Source organism: Rhinopithecus bieti, unplaced genomic scaffold, assembly GCF_001698545.2.
Source record: "Rhinopithecus bieti isolate Rb0 unplaced genomic scaffold, ASM169854v2 scaffold_4967, whole genome shotgun sequence".
NCBI lineage: Eukaryota > Metazoa > Chordata > Mammalia > Primates > Cercopithecidae > Rhinopithecus > Rhinopithecus bieti.
In genome coordinates this window covers 1,441,956-1,453,391 of record NW_016804726.1, presented here as the reverse complement: position 1 = coordinate 1,453,391, position 11,436 = coordinate 1,441,956, and the positions used below count along the sequence as shown (strand labels likewise).

General features: G+C 46.8%; 2 protein-coding genes across 2 annotated transcripts in view; one reads left to right on the top strand and one right to left on the bottom strand.

Annotated features, from left to right (window-relative positions):
• ACO2 (aconitase 2) overlaps nt 1-4,348 on the bottom strand; it is a 67,553-nt gene extending 63,205 nt beyond the window's left edge. Inside the window, exon 1 of the mRNA XM_017870242.1 lies at nt 3,996-4,348. Within this exon, the coding sequence (XP_017725731.1) occupies nt 3,996-4,031 (36 nt within the window). The 5' untranslated portion in view covers nt 4,032-4,348. The remainder of the gene's footprint in view (nt 1-3,995) is intronic.
• An 87-nt stretch (nt 4,349-4,435) lies between these two features.
• On the top strand, nt 4,436-5,963 carry PHF5A (PHD finger protein 5A). Its single transcript, XM_017870291.1, has 3 exons — nt 4,436-4,577; nt 5,030-5,053; nt 5,542-5,963. Exons 1-3 carry the CDS (start codon nt 4,526-4,528, stop codon nt 5,730-5,732), a joined length of 267 nt encoding a protein of 88 aa, XP_017725780.1. The 5' UTR covers nt 4,436-4,525; the 3' UTR covers nt 5,733-5,963.
• Nucleotides 5,964-11,436: the final 5,473 nt, after the last annotated feature.

Here is an 11,436-nt window from a genome sequence, read left to right as displayed (position 1 = left end):
TCTCGCTCTGTCGCCCAGGCTGGAGTGCAGTGGCCGGATCTCAGCTCACTGCAAGCTCCGCCTCCTGGGTTCACGCCATTCTCCTGCCTCAGCCTCCCGGGTAGCTGGGACTACAGGCGCCCGCCACCTCGCCCAGCTAGTTTTTCGTATTTTTTAGTAGAGACGGGGTTTCACCGCGTTAGCCAGGATGGTCTCCATCTCCTGACCTCATGATCCGCCCGTCTCGGCCTCTCAAAGTGCTGGGACTACAGGCTTGAGCCACCGCGCCCGGCCCCCATTTCTTTAAAAAACAAAACAAAAGAAAACCCACCTCCTATTTTCTTGTTTCTAATCTTACTACCTGGTAGCAGGTATTGTCAAACAAGAGTACACATTCAGTTTAGCACTGTTCTGAGGTTATGGTGCATCTATGGTGCCCAGATCCACAGGTTGAGCTTGATGCCAAATGGAAGCAGTATAGCGCCAGTTGCTAAGCCCTCAGGCTTCGGAATCAGACATGTCCAGATTCAAATCATACCTACTAACAACTACTGATAAGGGCCTAGGCCTTACTTTTTTTTGAGACGGATCCTCGCTCTGTCACCCAGGCTGGAGTGCAGTGGCGTGATTGCAGCTTACTGCAACCTCCGCCTCCTGGGTTCAAGGGATTCTTCTACCTCAGCCTCCTGAGTAGCTTGGACTACAGGCACGAGCCACCACGCCCTGCTAATTTTTGTATTTTTAGTAGAGATGGAGTTTCACCATATTGGCCAGGCTGGTCTTGAACTCCTGACCTTGTGATACACCTGCCTCAGCCTCCCAAAGTGCTGGGATTACAGGCGTGAGCCACCGTGCCTGGCCACATATTTATTTAGCAATTATATAGCCCTTACTAAGTACCAGGAAGGGTTCTAAATACTTTGCAACTATTACATGATTGAAACAGATATACTCTTTTTATTGTATCTAAAGGCAAGGAAACAGGTGCGGAGAGGTTGAGTAACTTACCCAAAACCACAGCTATATGAGTATTAGAGTTATTACAGAATTCAAATCTAGGTTGTCTGATGCCAGAGTCCATGCTCTCAACCATAACACTACGTTTGCTCTCTAATTCTGTTTCTTCATCTATGAATCAGGCTAATAAGCCTGACTCATCTCACAGAGTCATGTGAAATTGGTCATACACAGGAAGATAAATGCTAGGTACTCTTAGTGCTGGGAGTAACACCCATCCTATTATCTACCTTCACCTTTGGTCCAGCCAAGGAAAGAAAAATACCATATTTGGCTGAGAAAGATCTCCAAGACCCTCTGCAGTCAGGTACAATAGAATACAGTGGAAGTTCCACAAGAACAGGGACCGTCTTTGCTTACCACGGTATTCAGAACAAGCAGTGGGCGCTCAGTAAATATATGGTGAATGAAGTAGGAATGAATTGACTACAGCCATAGGGTTTTGCATATATGACTATTAAGGTAGTAACCATCACTTCTCAAATGTATCTAAGCACAAAAGAACAAAAGAGGTCAATGTACAAGCTTCTCAGAGAAACCGTGACAGCCTGGTTATCGGAAGGCAGTGTGCAAACTGCATAATATTGTTCATTCATCTCAGCTGAAGGAACAAATAAGGAGACCAGGATTTTAATCCTGACTCTGCTACTGGAAGTCACCCAGGCTCTCAAGGTCTTAAATTTTCCACCTGTAAAAGAGGTTAGTCAACACGATGGTCGTAAACTCATTCTACTTACTCATCACTTTCTAACATCCAGTTGCTGAATATACATTTGTTCAATGAAGATCATCCTCAATTGACAATGGATTCAGGAAGTAACTTACTCAAGGTCACAGGATCAGGAAAGAGTATGAACTACAGCCCAGATCTCCTTTTACACCAGTCTAATACTCACACTTTCCAAGATCCTTTTCAGTTCAAAATGGTGTGATATTATTCTTCTCTTCCAAGTTCAAGAACTCTATAATCATTTATCTTACCAAATAATCTAGCCTGACTCCCTTAACTCATGAGACAGGAAGAAACAACTGTTTCTACATCATTAACCTAGAGAATCAAAAGATCTGAAGAGGCCAGATGGGGTGGCTCACACCTGTAATCCTAGGACTTTGGGAGGCTGAGGCAGGCCAATTACTTGAGGTCAGTAGTTTGTGACCAGCCTGGTCAACATGGTGAAACCCTGTCTCTACTAAAAATACAAAAAGTAGCCAAGCATGGTGGCACACGCCTGTAATCCCAGCTACTCGGGAAGCTGAGGCAGGAGAGTCACTCGAACCTGGGAGGCAGAGTTGCAGCCAGCCAAGATTGCACCATTGCACTCCAGCCTGGGTGACAGAGCGAGACTCTGTCTCAAAGGAAAAAAAAAAAAAGATGTGAAGAGATAATTAGGTGCAATCCTTTGCCTTTGCCCAGAATTGAGGTCAGAAAGATTTTCTTTCGGATAAAATATTTTATTTTAAACCACATGGTTTAAATTTAAACCATGTGATTTAAAATAACTTCAAGTGGCCGGGCGCGGTGGCTCAAGCCTGTAATCCCAGCACTTTGGGAGGCCGAGATGGGCGGATCACGAGGTCAGGAGATCCAGACCATCCTGGCTAACATGGTGAAACCCCGTCTCTACTAAAATACAAAAAACTAGCCAGGCGAGGTGGCGGGCGCCTGTAGTCCCAGCTACCCGTGAGGCAGAGGCAGGAGAATGGCGTAAACCCGGGAGGCGGAGCTTGCAGTGAGCTGAGATCCGGCCACTGCACTCCAGCCTGGGCGACAGAGTGAGACTCTGTCTCAAAAAAATAAAAATAAAAATAAAAAAATAACTTTAAGTACCACAATGCTTCTTGAAAGTACAACGCATAACAACTTGTAAAATTCTATTATCAAAGTTGCGCCACTTGATCCAAAAAAGATTCACAAAGTTAACTGTGAAAGGTTTACGGAGAATGTCTACAGATGCTTGCTTGCTTTATTTTTATTAACAGAGGGCACATGTGACATTGAACCTTTGAGTATAACACCTTCCCAGGGCTGTCAAGTTAGAAGTGAAAAAATCATCTGGCAGTCGGTCAGCTTTCTAGATAGCTCCTAACGGGGGAGTCAAGGTCAAACTGGAGTCTCCTTATCCTCCCATATTTGACAAGCAACTTACTGTGAGCTCAAAATATTCGTACTGCATTCTGACAAACAGAAATAATCGCACCCTGGTTCAGAAAGTTCTGTGAGGGCAGGCTGACATAAACAAGAACTCAGTGGTGGTAGGGCCCACGCTTCTGCCACAGCACTTCGGTGACACTCTGAGAACCAGAACTTCCACCTACTTTCTACCAGTTTTATCACCTATCAAATGAGAAAAATTATCTCATTCCTATGATTACATGAATCAAATAATATTATGAAGAATTAAAAAACAGTCCTCAAATCTTGTGCAAACGTGAGAGACTATTACTATTATTTACTACGTAGGGGCCCAGAAGACCACCTCCCCCCCTCGGGCATTCCATGTTCCGCAGGGTCCTCAAAAGGTGGTACAGGGTCCTAGTTTCTTCTCCAGACTCCAGGCCTGGCAACCGCAGATGCTGTCATGTCTCTGTTGCTAAGAGATGGGAAGTGAGGCCTCAGGAACTGGGCCTGGAAGGCTCAACAACGACCGCGCCCCCTAGTCACCTTGTCCTCACCTTGAGGAATGAAAAGACACCCCACGGGAGCAGGGAATGCTGTCCTCAAAAAGAAGAAAGAGGTGCCTCCGCTCTTCACCCGGCCGCCGCTGCTTGGGCCCACGCTTCTTGCGAGGCGGAGACAGGGCCAGGAAAGCTGACTGTGCCGGGGACGCCTTGACCTAGGGCACCAGAGGAGCGGACACGGGTGCTGGGCCCACAACCGGAACAGGTACACGACAAGTTGGCCCCAGGTCGGGCCCGCCTCGCCCTGCCTCGCCCATAGCCGCCGGCACAGTAGGAGGCACCCCGCCCCCGTGAACCCAGAGGTCCCTGAGCTCGCTCACCTGCAGCCGAGTCACCAGTAGGCTGTAGGGCGCCATTTTGTGCACTGACAAAGATGAGGTCGCATGCAAGTGACGTCCCAAACGGCGGCTTTTAAAGCCTTTGGGCAGGGGCGTGCCCGGAAGAGTGGGGCGTCACAGTGAAGGCGAGGCCTCCCTAGAGGCGCCTGAACCCTGCAAACGCAATGAGCGGAGCTCAAGAGTAATGAACAGACACGCAAGAGGAAATAGAACTGCCTAAAGACACTTGCAGAAGTAGATACCAAGCACAAATATGTTTTATCCAAGTACAAATTTTAGTTATCTCTGCCACCCAAATCTGGGAGAGTTTTTAAGACTTTCATGCACCTGGCAGGACCTGGTCATCCAGCAGCGACAGAAACTCGCGCGAGAGCAAGAGGGGCCTGGTGCAAGGATCATAAACTGACGGAAGCTTAAAGGACCAATCACAGCGACGTGGAGGCAGGAACAATGGGAGATAAAGGTCGGACGGAAGTTCTCGAAGCTTCCGGTGGCCGGCTTAATTGGGAGCTATGGCTAAACATCATCCTGATTTGATCTTTTGCCGCAAGCAGGCTGGTGTTGGTGAGACTGCGCCCTGCCCCTGTCTATCTGGGTAGGGGTGGTATTAGGAGCTGGGGGGTCGGGGGTTCCCATCACTTCCTTAGTGGCTTGCCTCGCTGGCGCCACGTTTCCCGCCTCTCGGGCGCGGGGTGTTGTAGGAACGCGCAGGTTTGTGGCCTCTGATGGGAAGAGGGCGGGGGTGCGCGTGCTGGGAGCCCCAGGCAGGTATCGGGGGTGGGGTCTGGCCCAGGTCCACAGAAACTCAGAGCTTGCCCCAGGACGTTGGAGGAGGTTCAGAAGGGTGCTTGGGCTGTGGGTTTGGCTCGTTTGGAAATTTGTAATGATAAAATGGCTATCCGCAGGTATCACTGCCGTCCTTACTCCTGTCCCTACCCCCAGCTCAAGGATGTACTTCCCCTGTTTGTCAAAACCTTTTTTCTAATTGCACTTTTTAACCGTCTTTCATCTTGCAGCCATCGGAAGACTGTGTGAAAAATGTGAGTGGAACCTACCGTCCCAACAGCCCACCCTTCCCACTCCCAGTTTCTATGGAACCAGCAAAAGTGCCACAAAGAGGGCTTTGAGTAGATGTGCCTGGAAGTATGTGAACACTGAATGCTGGACTTCAACCAAAGGCCCCTCTGTCTCCCCACTGCCACTTCCATATTTAACGCTGTATCTCTCTAGTTTTCAACAGGAAAAATCGCCAGAGTAGCATGACCCCTCCTTAACACACAGCACTTTGCTGGCAATTATATAGGCTTATCATCTCCGAGGTGCTTTTCTAGGCTCTTTACATATGTTAATTGATAAACTTTTGTATATGTTGAGGGACTTGAGATGGATACTGGGTAAACCAAGTTTTGTGATGCCAAGAGGAGGGCCCTAAAGTCACTGTCAAAAGACTAGTGTATTTCCCCATGGCAGGAGATAGTAGAGGACTGAAGAACTTGTTGTGAGTATGACTCCATTCTCTTCCTTACAGGTGATGGCAAGTGTGTGATTTGTGATTCCTATGTGCGTCCCTGCACTCTGGTGCGCATATGTGATGAGTGTAACTACGGATCTTACCAGGGACGCTGTGTGATCTGTGGAGGCCCTGGGGTCTCTGATGCGTATTATTGTAAGGAGTGCACCATCCAGGAGAAGGACGTAAGTGTACAGCTTTCCATCTGACCTTTCCTCCTTTTGTTTAGTAACACTTTGCCATCCACTGCAATCTCCTATGGTCTATGGAGATTACTGTGTTCATCTAGTCATCTAGGTTATAATTTCTTCAAGTTCTGTGAGTCAAACTGGGTGTAGTTCAATAAAAGGCAGTTATTTTGCATCAAGGGGAAAAATGCAAGGGAAGCAAATCTTTGTCAAGACCAGCAATTTGAAGAGCCCTCTCTCTATTCATGTTTCTCTGTGATTATTCTTCTTCAGAAATGACATCCGGCTGGGCGTGGTGGCTCACACCTGTAATCTCAGCACTTTGGGAGTCCAAGTTACGAGGATCACTTTAGTCCAGGAGTTCAAGACCAGCCTGGGCCACAGAGCAAGATCCCATCTCAACAACAACAACAAAAAAAAATGTGTTTTTTTTTGTTTTGTTTTCTTTTTTTTGAGACAGGGTCTCTTGCTCTGTGGCCCAGGCTGGGGTGCAGTGGCATGATCACGTGCAAGGCTCACTGCAGCCTTGACCCCCCCCCGGGGCTCAAACGATCCTCCCACCTCATCCTCCCAAGTAGCTGGGACTGCAGGCATGCGCCACCACACCTGGCTAATTTTTTTTGTAGAGACAGGGTCTTGTCTTGTTGCTTAGGTTGGTCTCGAACTCCTGGGCTCAAGTGATCCTCCTGCCTTAGCCTCACCAGGTGCTCGGATTACACGCATGAGCCATCACTCCTGGCCAAAAAACATATTTTTCATTAGTCGGGTGTGCTGGTGTGTACCTGTGGTCCCAGCTACTTGGGAAACTGAGGCGGGTGGAGGATCACTTGGGCCCAGGAGGTCAAGGCTGCAGTGAGCCATTTTCATGCCACTGCACTCCAGCCTGGGTGACAGAGACCCTGTCTGTTTATAAGGCCTGTACAGCCCATGTTGTGTCATAGCCACTCAATAATGTCTCAGATCTATCATTAAGCACTATTTGGGTGTATATCGTGACAAAGTTGAATTTGGGATGATTCAAGTTGACTTCAGCTTTAAGCAGGTAACAAGTGCCTTTGGTTTAATATTGCAGAAGTGATTGTGGCCCTGCATAGTGACTTTTTTTTTTGTCCCTTGACACTGTGTAGTGGCAGTGGTTACTTACTATTCAACTCTCTGAACCAAATGCCAGGAGAGAGCTTATAGACCAGTGCTACAGGCAAGGTTTACCCCATTTCTTTCATTTGGTATTGGCAGCAGGGTTCTTTGTGGGGGAAAACTATGAATCAGCTTGTTTTCTTCAAAAAACAAAACAAAAGGAAGTATGATACAGTCTCACTAGGTTAATGATAGTACCCAGTTATTTATTTATGTATTTATTTTTTATTTTTTGAGACGGAGTTCACTCTTGTTACCCAGGCTGGAATGCAGTGGCACAATCTCGGCTCACCGCAACCTCCGCCTCCCGGGTTCAAGCAATTCTGCCTCAGCCTCCCGAGTAGCTGGGATTACAGGCGTGCGCCACCGCGCCCAGCCCATTTTGTATTTTTAGTAGAGACGGGGTTTCTCCATGTTGCTCAGGCTGGCCTCAACTCCCAACCTCAGGTGATCCGCCCGCCTTGCGTCTCCCAAAGTGCTGGGATTACAGGCCTGAGCCACTGCGCCTGGCCTAGTTACCTAATTTAATTATAATTTAGAGTAAGGCAAAAGATACGTAATTCTTCATATTCCCATGAGCAAAGAATACATCTTTTATAGATGTTATCACACCTTGTTCCTCACAGTAAGTTTGAGAAATAGGGATGATTATTATGATGCCCATTTTATAGTTCCTCTGGCAAGCCCAGGCTATTCAACGAAACCTTGTAGTGTCCCCATTTCACCATGTTGTCCTTTTATTTATATATTTATCTTATTTTTTGAGATGGAGTTTCGCTCTTGTTGCCCAGGCTGGAGTGCAGTGGTGCCATCTCGGCTCACCACAACCTCCACCTCGCGAGTTCAAGTGATTCTCCTGCCTCAGCCTCCCGAGTAGCTGGGATTACAGGCGCCCGCCACCACACCCAGCTAATTTTTGTATTTTTAGTAGAGACGGGGTTTCACTGTGTTGGCCAGGTTGGACTCAAACTCCTGACCTTGTGATCTGCCCGCCTGGGCCTCCCAAAGTACTGGGATTACAGGTGGGAGCCACCACGCCTGGCCTTATGTTATCCTTTTACATGTGCTTTTGGATGTTTCCATGGTGAAGGCAACAATGCCAGTACCTCATTTCATGCCCTTGGATCCTGCCTACCCCCAGTAAGTGGGAGAGATTGGGCCAGATAAGACTACACCATTGGGCCAGGCACAGTGGCTCATGCCTGCAATCCCAGCACTTTGGGAGGCCAAGGTAGGTGGATCACCTAAGGTCAGGAGTTTGAGACCAGCCTGGCCAACATAGTGAAACCCCGTCTCTACTAAAAATACAAAAATTGACCGGGCGTGGTGGCTCACGCCTGTAATCCCAGCACTTTGGGAGGCCGAGGCGGGTGGATCATGAGGTCAGGAGATCGAGACCATCCTGGATAAACACAGTGAAACCCCGTCTCTACTAAAAAAATACAAAAAATTAGCTGGGCGTGATAGCGGGCGCCTGTAGTCCCAGCTACTTGGGAGGCTGAGGTAGGAAAATGGCATGGACCTGGGAGGTGGAGCTTTCAGTGAGCGGAGATCACGCCACTGCACTCCAGCCTGGGCAACAGAGCAAGACTTCGTTTCAAAAAAATAATAATAACAAAAAATAGATTAAAAAAAATACAAAAATTAACCGGCGTGGTGGCACACATCTGTGATCCCAGCTACTTGGGAGGCTAAGGCAGGAGAATTGCTTGAACCCAGGAGGCAGAGGTTGCAGTCAGCTGAGCCGAGATCAGACTGTTGCACTCCAATCTGGGCAACTAAGAGCAAAATTCCTTCTCAAAAAAAACCAAAACGAATACACCATTGAATCTTCTATTGTTTAGGGAGATGAGAAAGGTCCTGAAGTACCAAAAACATAATTTCCGTTAGTGATTTGGACCTTTCTCTTGTCCTCAACTCTGATTTGCATTTACCTTCAACTATTAAGTCATATCCTGCTGTCCAGAAATCCGGATCTAGTCTACTAGCTAGATTACACTTCATTAGAGGCAGGACTTTGGTTTGTCTATTCGCCTCTCCTTTTCCTTAGGCCGTGGTACGGTGCCTGACATGCGGTGTAAGCATGGTACATGTGTTTTGGTGCTGTCCCTGTAAGTCATCCAGAGGTGTCCCCTTTAGGGTGTCTAGTACATAGTAGGTGTTTGTTAATTACTTCTGGTCTATAGCATAGACCAGAATAATAAGCATAATAAGGTAACAGCAGTGAAAAAAAAGTTATAAACAGTTCCTAAACTCCTACAGGGTAGTTATTTAAGCCATTTAAGACAGCGTTTTCTTGAATTTTTGCATGGTTCTAGCTAGAGTTCTTATCTAGCATAAGCTTGCAACCAGAGAATGCTTAATAAATGTTAATTACTGTCTGACTCCTCTCAATGTGGTGTGTGAACTGATACCTTTGGATCCTCATGCCTCATTCTGTCCCTGAGACTTATTCTAGACGTCACTTCCCCACCTTCACATTATACACGAATGTTCTGAGGACATTTGAGATGGAATCTAGCTCACATTTTCAGCGCTAGTTTCCAAGGAACACAAAGCAGTCCAGTGACATGATCCAGGCTCTCAGCCTTACAGATCATCATGTAGATTAAGTGGCCAAGGCTCTTTCCTATGCAGAAAGCTTCCTACAGCCAAGGCAACCCTTGTTATTGTTCTCTTCCTGCAACGTTCATAATTGATAAGGGAATTAGAAAGGTAAGCTAAGCCAAGTATTCTCATTTATAATTTTTCAAAGCCACAAGGATAACCAGGAGACAGGGATGATGTCTATGGACATTGCTACCACAGGACTAATTGGTAGGTTCTTATGTTGCCGCATCGTGTAATCCCCTTAATCTTGATTCCTTTTGCTTACAATTTTCCTCAGTTCTCCCAACCAGAACGTAAGAAAAATAGCACTAACATTTATGAAGCTCTTAATATATGCCAGGTGCTTAGCTAAACATTGTTATCCAAAAGTTCCGTGTGATACAGATGAGGATGCTAAGGCTTAGAGACGTTAAGCAACTTGGTTAGTCCAAGGTCAAGTGGCTAATGAGTGACAGATCAGGACTATAACCTAGGAGGTCTGACTCTCTTAATTAATTAATTAATTAATTAATTTTTTTTTAGTTTTTTGAGATGCAGTTTTGTTCTTGTCGCCCAGGCTGGAGTGCAATGGCATGATCTTGGCTCACTACAACCTCCACCTCCCAGGTTCAAGCGATTCTCCTGCCTCAGCTTCCCAAGTAGCTCGGATTACAGGCACATGCCACCATGCCCAGTTTTTTTTTTTTTTTTTTGAGACAGTCTCACTCTGTTACCCAGGCTGGAGTGCAGTGGTGTGATCTTGGCTCACTGCAACCTACACCTCCTGGGTTCAAGCAATTCTTCCGTCTCAGTCCCCTGAGTAGCTGGGATTACAGGTGTGCGCCACCACGCCCGGCTAATTTTTGTATTTTTAGTAGAGACAGGGTTTCACCATGTTGGTCAGGCTGGTCTTGAACTCCTGACCTTGTGATCTGCCCACCTCGGCCTGCCAAAGTTGCTGGGATTACAGGCATCAGCCATCATGCCCAGCCTAATTTTTCTTTCTTTAGTAGAGACGGGGTTTCACCATGTTGGTCAGCCTGGTCTCAAGCTCCTGGCCTCAGGTGATCTACACACCTTGGCCTTCCAAAGTGCTGGGATTACAGCCATGAGCCACCGCGCCCAGCCTGACTCAGTGTTTCTTAACCTTTTATTTATTTATTCTCATCATTGCACCCCTAAGGAGAAAAGTTAAAAGTTAATGTAAATTAATTAAATTTTGGGGCTAGCTAAGCTGTAACTAGGCTGGGGGCAGTGGCTCATGCCTGTAATCCCAGCACTTTGAGAGGCCCAGGCAGGCAAATCACGAGGTCAGGAGTTCGAGACCAGCCTGACGAACATGGTGAAACCCCATCTCTACTAAAAATACAAAAATTCGCTGGGTGTGGTGGTGGGCGCCTGTAATCCCAGCTACTCAGGAATCTGAGGCAAAATAATCACTTGAACCCAGGAGGCAGAGGTTGCAGAGAGCCGAGATAGCGCCACTATACTCCAGCCTGAGCAACAGGGTGAGACCATCCCAAAAAAAAAAAAAAAGCTAACCTGTAAGTAAAGAACAGAGCTGTACAAACTGGAGGATTGGATGATACCATCACTTGGTACCTTCCAGGAATATTTAGGTATCTATAAGGATAGTTTGTAAACCTTGACCTGATCCAGTCTTCTTCTTTTACAGCTGAGGAATAATGTAAGTCCCAAGAGAAGCAACTTGCCCACATTTGCGTCAGTAAGGCACAGTTTAAGCTATCATCATACCATGAGTTTCATAGCCTCTCTAAAGAGTTTAGAGTGCTGTTGTTATGTCTAATATCAGGCCTTTGTCCAGGAGAGGCAGCTTATGCCTTATTTTTACAAGGACATTAAATATATATTACATTGCTTACTTGGGTTCGCCTAGCAAGCTATTGGTGGGTGGCGTCCTTGGTACACCAGGCCTCAGAGATGGAAGCTCTCAATGTAATGACTTGGTACATGTTTTCTAGGAGATCCCAAAATGTTG